The sequence below is a fragment of the Serinus canaria genome, chromosome 4 (assembly GCF_022539315.1).
Source record: "Serinus canaria isolate serCan28SL12 chromosome 4, serCan2020, whole genome shotgun sequence".
NCBI classification, from domain to species: domain Eukaryota; kingdom Metazoa; phylum Chordata; class Aves; order Passeriformes; family Fringillidae; genus Serinus; species Serinus canaria.
The window spans coordinates 69,061,558-69,080,941 of NC_066317.1; the positions used below are offsets into that span (position 1 = coordinate 69,061,558).

Below are 19,384 nucleotides of genomic sequence, written 5' to 3' on the forward strand. Positions count from 1 at the left end.
AGGAGCCTCATCTCTAGTGCTCCACGCTGCCCATTCACAGGCTTTTGCCAAAACACCCTTTTAAACAAGGGCCAGGAGAGCTGTTACACGTATCAAAGCACACATTGAATGCACACTGTAAACAGGACATCACATCACAAAAAAAAAATCCCCACTCGGGGCAGCGCTTCCATAAACATTGGCCAACGTACCATCGGTGAAGTCCAGCGCGTACACTGGGAATCTTCGTGCAATGTCATCAGAAATCCCCTTGCCAATATTGAGAAAGTCGTGCAGCTGAAGAAAGGAAGGAAGTGCTGTGTCAGTGTAAAGGCTCATGCATTGTTAAAGAGATTAAGCTCCTTATTCAAGCCTGATAGGAGCGAGAGGGCTCGTTTTCAATAGGGCATTCAAATCCCATCTTGTCATGATAATAAAAATAAACTCGCCGGGATTCAATTTATATCCTCGTAGCATTGTAAAGGAGAAAAATCCCTCAGACCACCCTGTTTTCCTCCCTTCCTTCCCTTTTGCCCCTCCCATTCCTATCTGCATCCCTGTTTTGCAGGTGAGGGAGCTGAGGATCCACTGGATGGATGGATCAGACATCGGGTGCCCCGGGGTTAAACACGTCTGAGCTGCCTTCCCCGTCCCTCCACACAACTTTTCCTTTAGATGCCAACATAAAAATTCCCCTAAATCCATGTGAAACCTCTGAAAGAGGATCCCCAGCAAGTGCTTCTTCCATGGCAAAGGGAGATCTCAAAGAGATGTCAGGGAGTTCAGGCTGTCTGCACCTCAAACTCCATCAACAGAGAAAAGCTTGAACAAATCCACACAATCATAATTTCTGCCCTTAAAACACAATAAAAACACTTGGGAAGGGTTCCAAAAATCCAACATGTTCCTTTTTATTCCTGGTTTGGGGGCCTGCAAGGTGCAGTGGGTTTGCTGATAGGATCTGCTGCTCACCACAGGCAATGAGGAGCTTGTCAGGAATATGTGACAGCTGTTATTGACTCTCAGCCTCCCAATCCTCACAACTCCTTCCTTATGGAAAGCACATGGAAAGCATCAGGGTAGGCAACACTTACAAATGAGGCACCTGTCAGATTTTTTTCCTGTTACTCTCAGAGCACACAAACCACTCTGAAAATCAAATGCACCTTTGTGCAGTGATAACAACCCCAGCTGCCTCTGCTCAAACATTTCATGTATTTGTTGCAGAAACAGGCACAGAAGACTTATAACCTCTGCTAGGGAGTGTAAGGGAGGAAATAAAAATCACAGACACAAAATTTACACTGACAGATCATCTCAAAGCAGCAGGGAGCTCTTCCTTTGGCTGCTTCATGTGGAAACTGATAAAAATGACTGCTTTGGAAAGGTACAGTGCTCATTTAATGGACTACACACAGCTTTGCTTCTCTCCTGGGACTCACCTGTTTGCAGCACCTGGAAAATCAGAACCACAACAAAATAAAGAAGGGAATCTTTCCTTTAGATGGAATACACTGGGCACAGCAATCACTGGGTTTGGGGTGCAAAAGAGGAGCAGCTCCTTTATCAGTGACTGTATCACCTCAGATTTCAGCTGTTTAAGTCAATTCTGTTGCAATGTGCCAATGCACCTGTAGGACTTCTTGAACTTTAGGACAGTTTCAACTCTGACCTGAACACCCAGGATGAGCAGACAGATGTGCTGCCAGCAGACACCAGCAAAACATCTGCATTTGAAGCATTTCTGAAAAATCTCTGTGCTTCAACCATATTTGGTGGCAGAGTTGGACATCAAAGCCAGATGCACTCCAAAAGCAATTTAATTTTTCCCCCCCAGAAAGAGATTCCTGAAGGCATGAGTCAGCCAGAGAATCACAATGGCCTCAGACTGGGATGTTTACTTATCATGCTGCAGTGAGCACGGGGAAAAGGATGCTCAGGGTGTCTCATCTTCCAGGGAAGGAGGAGCATGGCTGCTGCTGGCCTGGGGCAGCAGGGAGGGGGCTCTGGGGAACAAAACCTGTTCCAGGCAGCTGGGAGTGTGCAGAGGAGGAAAGCACTGCCTAACTCATCCCACAAGGCACCAGGGTTATGGTTAAGACCCACCCTGATTTCTTCATGCACTTATTTCTTGTGTGTGTGAGTGTGAAATGAGGGTAAGGGGTGTCAGTGGAACCTCACCAGCAGGAAAAGCTGTTCCTTCTGTTGGGCTGATCCTCCTGTGAGCTTTCCTCTCTGCTCTCTACCCTCAGACTCAGCCTGGGCTGCACCAGAGATATCACAGAATCACAGAATGGTTTGGGCTGGAAGGGACCTCAAAGCCCACCCAGGTCCACAGGCAGGGACACCTTCCACTATCCCAGGTGGCTCCAAGCCCTGTCCAACCTGGCCTTGGACACTTCCAGGGATCCATGGGCAGCCACAGCTTCTCTGGGCACCTGTGACAGAAGGATTTCTTCCTAATATCCCATCTAACTCTACCTTTCAGCTTAATCCCATTCCCCCCTCTGGTGTCACTCCACACCCTCTCCAGCCCTCCTTCCACTAGGAGGCTGCTAAAAGACTGAGTTACAAAAGATAAAATAAATACAAAATGTAAAAGACTAAGTTTACTGGCCTCCAAAGTTACAGCCCTTTTTGGTTTCACTTTTATCCCCCAACCAAGCCAAACAGATGAGGTTCATGAATTTTTCCACTTTGCATTCTACAAATCTCTCCCAGCTTCTTGCCATTTTTTGGGTTAGAGGAAGAGGCTAAGCCAGCACTTAGCAGCTACAAAGCCAAACAGAAAAAATGTGCTCCAACAACTCTGACCCTTCCTCAGCCCTCCCCAAAAGTGCTGGGGGGCTGCAGGAGTATTTTACAGAGATCAGGGATGTGAGTCTGTGCAAAACCACAAAATCCTCTGTATCCCCCTCCTGCTGATGCTGAGCACACACATCCCCCTCAGCAAATCCACACAGGACACAAAATCACAGCCAGAAAAACATCACAGCTGTTAGGGGCTCCTCCATGAACAAAATCACAATTAGATGCCTCAGTAAACAAGAGGATTTCAGGCTGACTTAATTATGATTGAGTACATAGCCTTGCCTAAATAATCCTCTGAGATGAGCCAAGGCAAAGTGACTGTGCTGTAGGCACAGCAGGGAATGTGACTGTCACATCCCCCTCAGCATTTCAGCAGAGGTAAAAACAAGCACTTTGCAAAAATCCCACTCACACCCAGAATTTAAGACCTCTTTCCTCACCCATCACTGCAGGACCCAAGAGGCCAGATTTTCATGTCACCCAGAGACTTTACACCTTCCTGAGAGCTCACTTGTCACAATCTAGGGGCTCCAGTGAGGGTGTTTATTTCTCTGGGGGTGGCTGACAGGTTGAAATTACACTCCTGGTCTCACATGGGTTTGTGCTCATATTAAATGCTTCCTCTCCACAAGGGAGGAGATGCTGGAGATGGCTCTCAGGAGCTGAGGAATCCAGCCTAGGGGATCAAATCAACCTCACTTCTCCAGGCAAACCTTGGCTTGCCAGGAAATCTCCTTTCCCAGCTCTTTGTGCTGGCAGGGCGAGGTGGGGATACAGAGGCTGCATCTCCCAAGAGCTCAAGGATAAAATGGTTTTAAAAAAGAAACACTTCAGCAAATCCAGGCCCACAACTGTCAATGCCAAAAGCAAGAGCTGAAGGAAGAAGTGTCACCCTCCACAGCAGTGGCTTGGAGAAATCAGAGTTCTGCCTGGCCAAGGCTGCTTTTCCAAGCAGGCCAGCAGGAATCACCAGTCTCAGGGCCAAAATCTACAAGCTCAGTGTCTCATCCAGCCCTCCTCACCAAACCACAGAGCAGAAAACCCTCTGGAGACATTTTTTTTTGCTATTTTTAGCAAAAGACAAAGTCTTTTGCTAAAGACACTTCAACAGCTCTGACAAAAACCCATTTGAAAGGCCAGGTGTAGAGGGTTAAACCTACTTTAGGTAAATTACTACTCCAAATATCCCTGCCTTGCATGACGTGGGTTTAAAGAGGGTTTCAGGACTTGTTCTGCAAAGTTAAGAGCAGACATGGGGTCTAGCAAAGTTCAAAGCATTACCTATAAGCAAGGGGATTCCACAGGAAAAACATGAGCTTTGCTCATTTCCAGATGTGCAGATCAAACCCCTTAAATCTATTCCAGGGGTGAAAAATAAGTGATAGGTGAAGCAGCTCCTGCACTCTAAGCAACCCAAAGCTTTGGGGTTATTTGTAATGCAGAGACAGGAGCAGCATGCTGGGGATGGCAGAGCTTGTTTTTCAGGTATGCTGTCTGCTTAAAGAATGGATTTCTGAACGGAAAAACAAAGCAATGACCAACACACAGGAAATTCCAGAAAAGAAAGCCGAGTTACAGCATTTCCCTCCAACTTGAAAGTACAAAGCAAGTAATGTTTTACAGAGCTACAGATCAAACAGGGAGAATTCAGGCCAAATACTGACAGGCAACTTTTAAGTGAAATTACCATGCAGAGATGGCCAAGAAGCTTTTTGGCTCCAGGAAAGACAAGCAGCAGCTTCCTTCAGAGCCTTCTGATTGTAAGGATTAAGTACCTTGGACTGACAATGAGCAGGGATCCATTAATCCCACCCCCCATCTGGAATAAAATCCTGCAACCATTTCAACCCCCAAGTGCTCTGCATCCCTTCAGCACCTGCCTCCTTCAAGTGACTTTTTGGAGATTTACAGCAGAATCCGAGGAGGGTGGATGTGCACACAGCAGAAGTTTGGGGAAGCCTTGGTGCTGGGAGCTTGCTGAGAATGCTGCTGCATCCACTGGCCTCAAGTGTTCACCTCCTCACCCCAAATCCCCTTGGATGGATGGATGGATGGATGGATGGATGGATGGATGGATGGATGGATGGATGGATGGATGGGTGGATGAGGGATGGGTGGATGGGTGGATGGATGGATGGATGGATGGATGGGTGGATGGATGGGGATGGGTGGATGGATGGATGGAGTGGATGGATGGATGGATGGATGGGTGGATGGGTGGATGGGTGGATGGATGATGGGTGGATGATGGGTGGATGATGGGTGGATGATGGGTGGATGATGGGTGGATGATGGGTGGATGTGGGATGGTGGATGGCTGGATGGGTGGATGGTGGGGTGGATGGCGTGGATGTGGATGGATGGATGGGTGGATGGCTGGATGGATGGCTGGTGATTGGTGATGGATGGATGGGGTGATGGTGGATGTGGTGGATGGATGGATGGGTGGGTGGATGGCTGGATGGTTTGGTGGCGGATGGGGGATGGATGGTGGATGGCTGTGGTGGATGGTGGTGGTGGTGGATGATGGATGGATGGATGGATGGGTGGGTGGATGGGTGGGTGGATGGATGTGGACACCAGGGCATGGCAGAGGTGCTGGCCAAGCCTTACCGTGAGTTGTTTGCTACCGTGTGAATTGTGCCCATCTTTCCTTCCTGAGGGTCTCTGATTGGCCACTGTCAGCAAGTGGCGTTGGTGCACCAAGGCCTCCTTGAACTCCTCCTCAGTTTTGGTTTCCAGAAGCTTCTGCCGGAAGGTTATGTCTGAAAACATCGTGGCAAAGGTCCTGCCCACTTCTGTGGCCGTTTTGGTGCTTTTCTAAGCAGGGGAAAAAAAAAAGGACAGGAAAAGTGCTTGTAAAACCATTTAATTCACTTCTGAAAGGTAAATCCCATTATTTATCTCTCTGAAGAGGAACCTGCCCAGCTCCCAGGATCCCAGAGAGACCTGAGGGAGGGCACATGTGGAAGCTGTTGCAGATGAACACACATCCACTGCAGAATCCTCTGGAGGCACCACCACAGGTCCTGAAGCCCTGATCGATCTTTACTTGATCAACTTCCCAGAAATCAATCCAGAGCTGAATCATGCTGAGTGTGCATTTTATCCCTGGTTTCCCTTCAAGACAAGAATCTCTGCTACTTAACAGCACCTCAGCATTGCTGCTCCTGGGGTGGAAAGGTTTCTGCAGGTACTGATGTCTTATCTGAAAGACTGAGATTATTGTGCTCATCTGATTCCTTCTTTCTGAGCATTAAAACTCAATTCATTTGGCCACTCTGGGGATATTCTGGCAGCACAAGTAGAGGTTGAGAGCTCTCAGCTCAAGTAACCACTGGCACAGAGGAAAGGATGAGAAAAAACAGCTGGGAACACACACAAGGAGCTCTTGTCTGTCTTCACTAAATGTTTGGAAGGGACAGGAGTCTTGCAGACATGAAAAAAGTATTTATTTTCAGGATTTAATATTTCTGTGAGACACAGAAATATTAAATTGATCTGTGGGGGTCCAGCTTCCAAGAGAATCCAAGCTTTCCTACTGCAGGAAATTAAATGCAAAGGGAAGAGTAAAGGAGGCTGAGGTCCCCATCCCTGCACAAACCCACCAAATCCAAACTCTCCAGGCCCTGACCTGCTCACCTGCTCCTACTGTGGCCAGAACAGGTAAGAGACTTGCCAAGACTAAATTACACAGAACCACAGCTCATTAAAAGCTCCTTCTGATGCCAAGTTTTAACCCACCCACCTCTTCTACACTCCACACTCGTCATGCAGCAGCTACCAGAGACACCCAAACATTCCCCAGCCCTGGAGAACCTCCAAGCTCCTCATTCTGCTGTGAAAAAAAGAGTGAGCATCTGTGATTGATCCCAATTGCTTCTCATGATTCACAACTGAACAGATGAACAATTTCTCCATGGACACAACCAAATAATTCAGTGTGGGTGACGCAGAAGCTCAGGCGTGGGTGGCACTGAGCTGGTCCCAGAGTCATTGCTAATGCTGTCCTTCCTCCATCACTCACATCACCTTCCTCTCTGCCATTTGCTCAGAAAAATTTTGGTTGCCCCATCTTTCATTTGCTCTGAAAAACTGTGGCCCCATCCCTGAAGTGTTCAAGACCAGGCTGGATGGGGCTTGGAGCAGCCTGGGACAGTGGAAGATGTCCCTGAACATGGCAGTGGTTGGAATGAGATTGTCTTAAATGTCCCTCCCAACCCAAACCATTCTGGGATTCCATCACCAAGAATGTCCTTTCCAACACTCACTAGGGCACATTCAAATTAAGTTTCCAGGGAGAGGTTTGGATTCAATGAAGAGTTTTGCCTGGGACTTGCTTTTAGAGTCTGTAAACCAGCCTGGATTTGCCAACAGAGGAGACTCCACCTTTCACCTCTAAGCAGCAACAAACCTTGGACTGGATGCTGCAAAGATTGCTTCAACATTCCCAATGCTCTTCCCATTTTTCCTTTACCAAGGAGATGAACAGTTTAGAGAGGATAGATCTTTGCAAGCAAACTAATTTTTATTTCCTTCCTCCATATTAGCAAGGCCAAGAATCTGGATTCCCAGCATAACAAATGCCCATTTTGTGGACTTTCCCCCCTCCACTGAACGTGTTGCTGTCAGCAGGTTAATTATTTTAACTGCTGCACCAGAAATGCGCAATGGGGGCTGGCTCCACCAACCCATTTAAAATAAAAAAGCACATTGGCAAGTGCAAGCTCTGCTGGCCTCCACTCCCTTCCCTTCATTTGATGCTGACCATTGGAATTGCAAACTCTGGGGATCCCAGCGGATGCGGAGCCGCTGGCGGGTGCTTTGCACGTAGCTGGCCCGAGATAACAATGAGGGAGAGATCCATGGAGCTGCACACAGCTCCAGGTGTTCTCCCTCCTGCTTTGCACAAGAACATCAATATGTTTTCAGCCTGTTGGCTTCGAGGTCGATGCCAAAAGCAAGTTGGGAAAGACCTGCCAGAAATCCTGGGAAAGAAGGAAACACCAGTATTCCCATTTAAATGTGGGTGGTGGTGAAGGGGGGAGGAGACAGGCCAGACCAGCAGGTCCCAAGGTCACACAGATAGCATTGAAGAGCAGGAAATTGAATCAGGACATATCCTGTCCCAGGAAAGGTCCCCAACCTCTCCAGCACCTCCCAGGAGCACAGACCCAGCAGCCCCAAGGTGTAAACAGCCAGCTGGAGTGTTAAAAGGTCCTGAGCTTTGAACCACTCAGCCATCAGCTGGAAGAACCACCTTGGTCAGGCCAGGGCTTTCTAGGAAGACAGGATGGTGATCCCCAATTAACCTTGAAGCACCCCATGATATCAGAGTCAGACTTGGATGATCCTTGTGGGTCCCTTCCAACTCAGGATATTCTGATTGCAGTAAAAGTGTTCTACTGTGCCATTCTTGTCAGCACCAAAGAACCAGAACCTGAGCAAGCTTTAACCTTGCTGTTTCAGGTGCTAAAAGCTCTGAAAGGCCCAAAGTGCCTCAGAGACAGGCTGACCTTAAAAGCACCAGAAAGTCTCACTGCAACAGAGCTCAAAAAAGAATCATCTTCCTCTTGGCTACACCACCTCCAGCTGCTGCAGCCACACGTGCAGGGTAAATGTCAGCCCCATCAGGGAAGTTTGTTGGGAAACAAACCAGACCTCTGCCCTGGGGCACCAGCTGTAGGCTCACAAGGGCCTTTCAAAAGCTTGGCTTTAGCAAGGAACTGCATTTCTTACTTCTAAAAACAGCAGCTCCAGCTGGAGAGGGGAATCCATGGAGTGTTAAGGGCATTCCAGGTGTGTATGGGGACTACAGTGTTCTCCTCCCCATCAGGATCCAGGCCATGAGACAAGAACACAGCCCACCAATCCACTCCTCACCAACAGGATAAATCATCCTGGCAGCTGCTGAGAAGACCTCAGGAATTTTCACATCCCCTTGTGTTTTAAAAACACCATTTATTAACCCTTGGAGGAGCCCAAGGAAAAGCAAACTCAGAAGAAACCCCTGAAATTATGGAGCAAGAAGACAAAACTCACCATTTTGGGAGGAGCCAGGACCAGTATGACAAATCTGACTTCACAGGAGTTCTCCCCCCAGTTCTGAGGCCTCTCCAGGCGGCTGATGCAAACGTGACGTCGCTGAAGGGACCTTATAGTGCAACTGTGGGGGAAATGGGATTGTCAGACTGGGCCCCACAACACCAGGCATGACCTCCCCTGGTGCACTAGGTATAAAAACACATTTCACCTTGGAGAAACACATGATGGTGTTGGCTGAAGACTTCTGAAGTCAAACTTTTAGTTACCATCAGGCCAATTCTGCTCCCTTTTGTACAATCTGACATCCATGTTTTTATGGGAAATACCTTTCAAGACTGTAAGGTGTATTCTGCCTTTTCCTCCAGCTGCTTTTTAACAGCCATGAAAACAAATGACAGAGAGCACAACACACTGAGTACTTGCAGAGCTACAGAAGCTTCTACACACACACACACAAAAAGCCTCTTATTAAAAACCACCTGCATTATTGGAAAGCAGATTACATTTCATTTCACCTGATCTCCCAAGGTGCTTCTGGAAACATAAGGCAAAATGCCAAGCCAATACACTCCCACTTCTGCCTCAGGCAGACCTCTCTGTTGTAATGGCTTTCCCCATTTGCTCCCAGCTGTTGTTTTCCCCTCTCTGGTTCCCAAGTGTTAAAGAAACCAGGCTGACCTCCCTGCTCAAGATCCACAGAGATGGGATCAGTGCTTGGAGGGAAATCCTTGGCTGTGATCCAGGGGATGGGATGGGTGTTCGACTCCCAGAACCAAGACTAGCAAAGAAAGTTGTGTGGAATAAACACAGGGATCATCTCCAGAGGCTGTGAAAGACCAGGTCTGTCTACACCCTGGGATATTTAACCAGAGCTGGGACCTGTTTAGCTGCCACTTTTTCCTGCTGGGAAACTTTGGGGCTTGCTGCAGGGGCAGCAAGTGAGTAATGGCAGCCTGGCCTGCAGCTCTCCTGTTCCCTTTAAAGCCACCAACACTTCCCAACCCTTCTGTAAACCACTCCTGAAAAATGCACACAGGGTTTGCCTCCAGACACCTGGAAGAGGTATGGAAGTGTTTCCCTGCCTCAGAGTTATTATCATACATTCCCCAAATTTTACCTGTTCAAAGTTATTTCAGCTGCTTGCTCCCTTTTGTTCATCTAACAAGCACCTATCATAGTCCTCCAACAGGAGGATTTATTTCTCTAATTTCTCTTCCACAATCCATCTTATTTCTTTCCTTTTCAGATGTATTCTCACCCCCATGCACCCTGGGGGCTGTTCCATTAACAAGATCTTTGGCTGGAGATGTCCTAGTCTGGACCACGTTGGATTTTCTATCACGTTTTTCACTATTTGCATTTTTAAAAAAATTAAAAATCACACCATCAGTATTTTCTTACTGAGTTTGACTTCCTGATCTCAGACTGGAAGCAGCCTGCTTCTATAAATTAATCTCATACAGACACTTGTCTGGGAGCAACCAAACAGCTTAATTAGAACAATACAGGGCATGAGAAAGATGACACTGTTTCATTTATTTCCTAACTTCCCTTCACCACAGCCTCTTGTTCTTTTTGTACTTGAATCAGCTTTGCAAGAGAGAAAGATCAAGGCAGGTCCTAAGGTGAGGAATAAATATCTTTTGAAGTAATTGAAAATGGAGTGCAAGCAACACTTGTTTTCACAACCAAAGCCAAGCCCCTGGTTGCAATCCAGCTGTGGCTGGACAGCAGACAAGTCTCCTTGTGTTACAGCTCAACAAGCCAGAGGGGACAGGAACTCTGGGCTTTGGACCAACTGGAGAACCTTCAAGTGGCCCAACACCTTCAGTTCTGTCACCTTCACCCACCTGGTCACCAGCAGTGAATGATTACTGAAAGCATTAGCATTAATTCTGAGCTCAGTTCTCAGCATTTGCACACCTCAGCTGCTGAGCTTGATGCCCTGTGCAGGCTGACCTAGAACAGAGGTTGGACAGAGCTAAAGAATAAAGCAGGGATTTATTAAAAGGCCTCAATGGATCCACCTTGGGCAGCACAGGAGCCCAGCCAGGGCTGCACCCAAGATGAACCAAAATGGTCCCAAAATGGACACCTGGTCATGGGGTCTCTCACTGGGATCAGCTCTGCTCCATTCCCACCTTGCAGTTCATTGTCCCAGCCCAGCTTTAGCCCAGGCAGTCCCACCCTTGTTTTTCTCTCTCCAGCCCACGGGGTTTGTGCTCCTGGGCTGAGATTTGGCTCATTTGTCCTTGGTGCCCAGCTGGAGCAGGAATTGTTTTGTCTCCCTGCTCTGTGCACAGAGCTCACCATCCCCTGATGTGAACCCAGACCCACACACTAAAGCAGCGCAGAATCTGAAAAGTACAGAAGTTAAAACCTGAGGCACCAAGCTCATCAATTTATCTATTTTGAAAAGAAAGGTCTGCAGGGCATTTTGGACATCCCTTCTATCCCAGCCATGGCCAGCAGCAGGTATCAGCACCTGTGGCTCACAGAGCTGTCCCAACACTTCCCACCCACCTTTCCTTCCTACCATGTGCCCCAGGCAGGACCTGACCAAGCAAGAAACCACTGAAGTCCAAAGCAATCTGGAAAAGCCCATTATAAAGTGCAATAATCAAGCAAGCCACAGGTTCTGGACTTTTCTTTCTCCCTGGAGTGACAGGGTTATGTTTCAGCTCCATGAATTGTCTGCAGGGCTGTGTTTTCCAGAGACAGGAGTCCTGCCAGCAGTGCCACAATCCCACTTCAGCTCAAGAGCTTCTTGGTTACAGAGGGAAAACTGGACTGTAAAAAACTGAGCTTTGCTATTGGGTGTCTCTCATATACAAGATCATTTTCATGGCAGCCACAAAAAATCTGTGCTTCTCCTAGTCAGGAGTTCACTGCTTCCTTAAGCTGAGGGACTGGGCAAGAAGAGGATCCCACAGCAGTGAAAGATTTCACACAATGGAATTGACATTGACAAGACACCACGAAATTCACTGTCATTATCAACCCTTTTTATCTCTAATGGTTTTATCCAGAGTTCTGGAGTGTGAGGTTTCTCATACTTCTGAGAGTCTCCTCCAGCTCCTCTGTAAAGAACTCTATGGACACTGACACATGGATCTAAATCCCAATATCACACCAGAAAAATTGGGAATTTCCAACCCTTAGGTCAATGTACAAATAATTTAGATCAATAACACATTTACAAACCAGGCTGGAGTTGATTTAGTGAAGACAAACCTGATTAAAACCAGATTTAAACAGGTGCCACAGAGAAGATGGGATGGACCTGAGCCTGGCTGCAGGGAGAGGAGGAACAGTGCAGAATGCAGCCTCATCTCACTCTGCTCTCCCTCTGCTATATCCATTTATTTGGGGGAAAAATGATGTTTCAATACTTCCAGTGCAAGGCCAAGTCACTCTTGTCCATGCATCATTCAGCAGCTCAAGCTTTTCTTCAAATTTAAGCCATTATTCAGCTGACTCAAATCCTATTCCCTGGTGTGGCACTTACAGCTCCCACTTTTGTTTTAATTCCAGGATCCAGATACGAATACAATACAAACCAAAACTGCAGACTCAACCAGAATTGTGCAAATATTTGTGAAAGACACAAGAAAATAAAGTTCTCTGGTTTACATGGAGAAATCCCAAGCCAAGCAAGACTGCAGGTAAAAGTCAGCACAGCTCAGGCCAAGAAGAAAGTCATTATTAAAATGAAACAACTTTTTTTTTTCAAGTAGCACTTAAACAAATCCCCACTAAGGAAAAAAAAAAAAAAAAAAAAAAAAAAAAGAAAGCTGGAGGGTAAATAGCCCCAAAAAACTGAGAACTAGCAAGACATTTTCAGCTGACTCTAAATCAAGTCTGGTTTGGTCAAAGCCTCCAAGTTCCTTTTTGGTTTGACTTGAGCTACATTTGAGTCTCCCTTGGTTTGGCCAGAAAGCTGAAAAATCTATTTTCACCGAGTATTAGTCAGCCCAGGAAATGCTGGACTATGATTTAATGAGATGCCAGGTTGTGTTCTCAGCAGTTTTATCTTGATCCCCCAATAATTGAGCTTGTAAAAAGGGCATTTAAATGATAGCACAAATTCTGCTTCCCTGTGCTCCTCTCTGCCTCTGGTGGTGCTGAGGGTGGCACTGGGATGGTGAGAACTGGCAGGGCTCCACCAAAATCCCAGATCCACCAAGTCCCACGTGCCCCAGGTCTGCCCCACACCCAAGATGTTATCAGAGTAATAACACATTGCTCAACCAAATCATAAAAAGGGTCAAATTATGGAGACCTAAGAGAAACAGAAACCCTCTTTTAAAAGGGCAAGAGAGGAAGTTAATTCAGAAACAAATTATCCCTTGCAGTATGAAAAAGTGCCCAGCAGAGGTAATCAGCCAGCCAGCCTTTTCCTGTCCCCACACAGAACAACAATGACACTTCTTGTTCTCAACCACTGCCAATAAATCTTCCTTTGCTGAGCAGCTCCAGGCACCAGCTTTGAGAAACCAGGATCTGCAAGTGAGGAATGAAGCTGTGGCCAGGCCAGGCAGCTCACCCACAGCCTGGCACAGGCTGGTCTCAGCCACAGCACCCCCACTCCAGGCTGCAAGTCCTTCTGGCCTGGGAAATGCACCTTGCTGGGCTCCAGGAAGACTCATCCTCTCCAGGGGAAGGATTTCCTCCAGGTCAGTGAGTATTGAGAATTCCTTCCCATCACACAGCACCTGCAGGAGCTCTCCAGCACCACCTGGGATGGCCCAACATGGGGGGAGAGGCCCTTAAAAGAAAATTTATTGGTTCTCTGAATTCAAAGAACACTTGTCAGATGTTGGCTGTGGCACTGGGGCTGTCACTGTCACATTCTCTGAAAAATTCCTTCGCCAAGATTTCTTCTCCTGGGAAGCTGAGAGGCCTCAGAGAAAAAAACAATTTTATCTCATTTGCTTCTGCCTGTTTCGCTGCTTTGGAATGTGGCTGGAGGTTGTTTACCAACAGGTGCATGTTTGATTGGTATCATGTGAATTGTTTTTAATTAATGACCAATCACAGCCAGCTGGGTTGGACTCTGAAGAGTCAGTCATGAGATTTTTCATTAGTATCTTGTTAAGCCTTCTGTCTGTATCCTTTCTCTTTCTTTAGTATAGTTTTAGAATAGCATTCTTTTAATATAATGTAATATAAAATAATAAATCAGCCTTCTGAGAACATGGAGTCAGATTCTCAATTCCTCCTTTGTCCTGGGGACCTCACAAACTCAGCACTGGGGCCATGGTTTAGAGGTGAACACCGTGGGGCTGTGTTAAGGGTTGGACTTTTCCAACCTTCCTGATTCTACTGGGAGACATCTCACCCCTGTACAGACCCTGCAGGTAGCAAAACAAGCCATCTTTCTTCTCCAGGACCCCAATTCCTAATGCAGAGGTTGAATCTGAGGTTTTCTTTACATAAAACAGCACCTGCAAAAGCTTCAGCTCTCCAGCATAATCTGGGAAAACCCAAAAAGGGTGGAGAGGCCCTTAAAAAAATTATATGGTTCTCTGAGCCCTAAGAACACTTGAGAGATGATGGTTGTAAATTCTGGAGAAGAGGCTCTTGCTTCCAAGGCTCCCAATCATGTAATCATTCCTCTAAAGGAAAATATTTGTTTAAGCAGTCCAACTGTTTTAATTTCCCATTTTGCCCTTTAAAAGAATAATCTGAGGAAGAGACAGCAAGTGAAGCATCTCTATTTGCAATCTATTCAAGAGCTAAATCAGAGACAATGTGACTCTTCTAGAAACCCACAGACCCCTGGGTCTGGAAAAATCCTTAAACACATGAAATGGACTGGCATTAGTTCTGCTGAGAGAGACACCAGTCCCATCTTTCACAGCAATACATTAAATTTGGGATCTAACTCCTCAAATTTGGATTATCTCAGCAGCAGCCTTGCTGGTTATCCAATATCATCTCACAATGCCTATTTTTGAGAGGCTACCTGGGTTTTTCTGAGTTCAACTCCTCCACAGGAGTCACTGCCATGACAGGTCACATCAAAGGCAGAAATTCTACAGCAACACAGAGCACACAAACCACTGAACCACTCTTTGCTGGCAGCCAGGCTTTTTCCACCCTCTGCTCTGCCTGTTAAAAGAGCTTTAGGAAATCACTTTAATGCTCAGTCCATGTAGAGCCAGAAATGGCTCTACAACTACCCCATCCAGGCTATGGAGCAGCTTGATCTCACATTTTTCTAAGGATTCAGCTCTGGAAATCAGCAGTTATATCAATGTGCTGGCAGGGAGAACACAGCCTGGAAGCTGGGATGCCTGGAGAGTTCCATCAGCTCAGGGATATTTGTTCCATAACCCACTGAGCTGATGTTTTTCCTAGCAGGACATGAGGGAGAAAAATCCACCAGCACACAGTGAAGCCATTTTAAAATCATATATCCTTCACTCCAAGAGGAAAAAATTAAAAATCAGGCATGTTCATTTGCCAGGCAGTTAAGGAAGGAGTGGGGTGTGATAGGACTTGGCTTGTGATAGAGTCACCTCTCCATGGGATAAGGAGGGAACGGTTTCTTGGCCTTTTTGAGGCACAAAACTGCAACACCAAAACCAGCAGCTCCCACTGCTTATCCATTTTTCCCAGTCCAGACATGGAAAACATCCAGTTTACCCCTCTGTGCTGGGATCATGGCAGGTCTGGGTGGTTCAGGGGGAGCTCCTGGCAGCACCTCTGCCTGCTTCAGTCATTCCATGCTGCAGGTCCTGCCAGCAGCTGAGCTCCCTCACTTAAATAACTGAGGAAAACATTCCCCACTCTGGGACAGGACCACCCTTCATCCCAGCTTCTCAAGGAAACCAGCAGCAGCTTCCCAGGGAAGCAGGGGAGATCTCTGGGCCAGTTTGGGTCTTCCTGTTCTGGCAAATGCTGGAATGGGAGGAAAGAAGAGTTGTGTCCATGGTTTCAAAGGTATGAGATCTTGTCCTGGGCTGATGAAGCTCCTCTGTAACTCTCCAGATTTGCTTTCTAGTTAGGAAATGACCATGTACACAAATAGAAACCTTCATTCCTCCAGAGCTGGACCCTGCTGGTCACTGGGCCATGAAAGGCTTTGATACCCTCAGCTCTCATTTCAACAGAAGAATCCCAAGTCTTCCATGAGCTGATGTAGCCTGGTATGGCCTCAGCAAGATCAGGTTTGGGTCATTCCTGACAAAACCACCCCTAAAGCCTGCACTGAATCAGAATTCAGTTGTGTTCCTGGACTTCACAGGAACACCAAAACCTTGAGATCTTCAATTCCTCAGGGGTTTGTTCTGCCCTGTGGCTGAAGCCCAGCTCCATATGGAATGTGTGACCTTGCTGAGCTTCCCTAGACCTGAAACCATCAGGAAAGCACCAAATCCAACAGAAGCAGAACAATTATTTCAACCCCAGGTTTTCCCCACTGCTTTTCTCATAGAGGATAAATCAGATAAGAAAGCACAAAGGAGAGGGAAACACATTTTTGTCTTCATTAGGAATGTTCTTCTGCAGCCAGGCTCTGCACAACTCAGTGAACATCCTACAAAATTCCTTCCTTTCTCATCCCAAACTAATTTCAGCTGTTAAAATTTCCCCTCATCATCTATGCAGAAGCAACACCACCACAACCTTATCTCTGAGCTGTTCCTCCTCATTAATATAATCTTATTATATCAATTTTATCTCATCCACCAGGAATTAGAAGTTGGTTAAGGTGCACCAACCCAGCAGTGCTAATTTAAAATTTAGCAAAGGGTATAGACCAAATGCAAGGATAAAGAATAGCAGATATCTTAAAGGTTCTTCCCACTCATATGGAAAATTTTTTCATCAACAAATTCCTTTTACTTCAGAGGTTTGGAAGCTGTTTTGCAATCTGACTTCAAGAAAAATGTAAGATCTAAAAATATGGTTCACAATCTGTTGCACAATAACTCCAGCAGAAATCCAGTGCAATAATTAGATAATTATAGTTAATAACTCATCATTGCTTTCCCACCACTTTCTTCTCCCTCTTCAGAGCAACAAAAGGAAGAAACAAGGAAAGTTTTGCACAAGACACCTTCAGGCTGTGAGCTTATTTTTTAAATCATCTCTTGTCATGGAAGCCAGGATTACTCACATGGATGCATTTAAAGCTCTGGCTCGCTCTCCTAACAGGCTGAACCCACCCTTTTCAGTCTCATGTATGTAATCACAGCATTTGTATCCTGACCTTTAAAATGCTTTGGTGTTAAGGCAACACTGCCCAAAACCCTCTACAGAGCTGTCTCACCCCACAGCAGCAACTTCCATCCCCTGCATCAGCAGCACCTACATATCCTTACTGCTGCTACCCTTCCTATGGCATCCAGAGAGGAGAAAACTGCCCAAAAGTCCTCTTGGTTGACACCACTTTACTTTATAAACTAATTTTGTCCATTGTGGTCCTGCTCTGTATGTGCCAGGTGTAAAAAAGTAGCAGACAAAGCAGAAAATATCATCCAGCTCTCTTCTCTCTCAGGACACAGCCCTGATATGCCACCACTTCTTTTTCACATGGAGATCACATCCTTCTCTTTCATAAGAGATTCAAAACAAGGGGGAGATTTTTCCTTCTTTGTTGATGGTGTTGTCTCCTTTTTGATTATTTTTTTTTTAATCCTCTATTTCTCTCCATTTTCCCCAGCCATAAGCAGAGGGCAGGAGAAGAGCAAGCAGAAGGAAAACTATTGTGACAGTTGTCCCAGCAAAGTGGCTGTGAAGGCTAAAATATGTGCATGCCTTTAGGCACCTATCCCACATATCCCAGCCATTCCTCTGGGAATTAACATATTTCTTGACAACTCTGACTTTAGGACTGCACAGGAATAAAGCAACAGAGTCAAAAAGGCACTGCTTTGGCTGGCTCAGGGACTCAGGTTCTGGCCTGTCCCCTGTGAAGGGACAGCCTGGCTCACCCCACAGGCCTGACTGGGAGACAATAACTTCAAATCCCAGCTCTGGTCAAGTGCAAGCTGGGGAGAAGCCACCACATCTCATAAATCCCAGGTGACAGAGTTCTTAAGGGCCTGCTCCTCCAATGTTTAACAGTGTTGACAATTAATCAGCATCCAAATTAATTGTCAAACAAAGTAATCAGTGTCTAAATAGTGTGGAATGTCTGACTTCAATTTTCAGCTACAAAGTTTGGATGGTTCCATCAAAGGACCTAAGAAATCTTTTGGTTCAGGCTCCCAGACTTTGGCAGGCAAAGCAGTCCATGAACCAGTCTGCTTGTCTCTTTGAGAAGTTCCTTTATTAGGGTTTCTCAGTAATTAGCATTTTCTGGCTCATTTTTTCAGCATTCTTAGCTTGTTAACAGCAGATTTCTATAACATCCAAGAGCTGAATGCCCTGGAGGGGCTGTGGTCACCTACTGCATGTGTTTGCAAAGAGAAGCAGCTCAGAGAGAGACAGATCCCACAGGATGGATGGAACAAGCCCCACCATTTTAACCCAAAAGGGCACATTCTGAACTTCTGCTCCTCCCAGCAGCAGGAAAAGGTTTGGATGTCAGTGATTTTGCTCACCTAAGCCAGGTACTTACATGATACAGAGCCAGGACTGCTGATACTGCACCCCCGTGACTGTGGCTGTGACCCCTTGAATTGTGTCTGATAAGAGGTGAACTGGGAAGAGAAGAGAGGCAAACATCACAAGCTGTCCTCATTTATTCTGCAGCTGTAAATAACATTTCTGTCTAAATGGAAGCTGACTACTAATCCCAAGCATTCCTATCTGCCCAGTGGACTAATGCAGGGGTGGGGGCTGACAGAGAGAAATGGAAACATTTGTCCTGCTGCTTTTGAACTGTGTCCTTAAACTATTCACAGCTTAGAAAGGCAGCTGCTTTCTCCTCCCAACCTCATCCTGCTGCAGTACTGGGTTATTAGATTAGCATTATCCACCACACACACACAGACAGGACTGGGAGGGGTGTCACCTTCCCAATCCCCTGCCCTCTCTCCCCCTCTTCCCAGCTACTGCTCTCACACTATTTTACAGCACTACTTACTTTTTGTTCTTTATTGGCAGAAAGCCTAAATTAAAGGGATTACAAATGCGAAGCTCTAAGACAGGTAGCAAGAAGTAACCAAAGCATGAACATGCTTACTACATGCTCAGGACTTGACATATCTGTTAAACAAATTCACTCAGGCTGTGACAGTTACATTTGAGGTGCGATGGATATGATTGTGCATTCATTCCTGTTGACTCTGTACCATCAGGGGTGCCTACAGAGAAACAATGCTCAGTTAAGCTTCTTCACATCTTGGGCTAAAAGGCAGCGTTTTTTAGACTACACTACAACCCTTGTTGATAGCTTAAGGTGATAGTATTTGTTGATAGCTTAAGGTGATACCAGTTGTTGACAGCTTAAGGTGATACCAAGCCAACAACCTTGGCTAGGGGCTGCCCTGGTTGAGCTTCTAGAGGAAAATCAAGTGTCTCTAATCTCCTCCAATGGGCTGGGAGTGACACAAAGGATCGACCCTCCCCAATTACTCATCCCAAACAGGCAAAA

The 19,384-nt window shown here is 46.3% G+C and overlaps 1 protein-coding gene across 6 annotated transcripts in view; it reads right to left on the bottom strand.

Annotated features, from left to right (window-relative positions):
• The window catches only part of SLC4A11 (solute carrier family 4 member 11), a 97,751-nt gene that overhangs the window by 33,714 nt on the left and 44,653 nt on the right, over positions 1 to 19,384 (bottom strand). For 5 of the 6 annotated variants that reach the window (XM_018923162.3, XM_050974179.1, XM_009098158.4 and 2 more), the window contains exons 6-10: positions 19,032 to 19,094; positions 18,407 to 18,488; positions 8,833 to 8,956; positions 5,404 to 5,610; positions 192 to 276 (exon numbers count right to left, since the gene is read on the bottom strand). In XM_018923162.3, coding sequence (XP_018778707.1) covers positions 192 to 276; positions 5,404 to 5,610; positions 8,833 to 8,956; positions 18,407 to 18,488; positions 19,032 to 19,094 — 561 coding nt within the window. The remainder of the gene's footprint in view (positions 1 to 191; positions 277 to 5,403; positions 5,611 to 8,832; positions 8,957 to 18,406; positions 18,489 to 19,031; positions 19,095 to 19,384) is intronic. The other variant, XM_018923161.3, reaches the window with a different exon arrangement.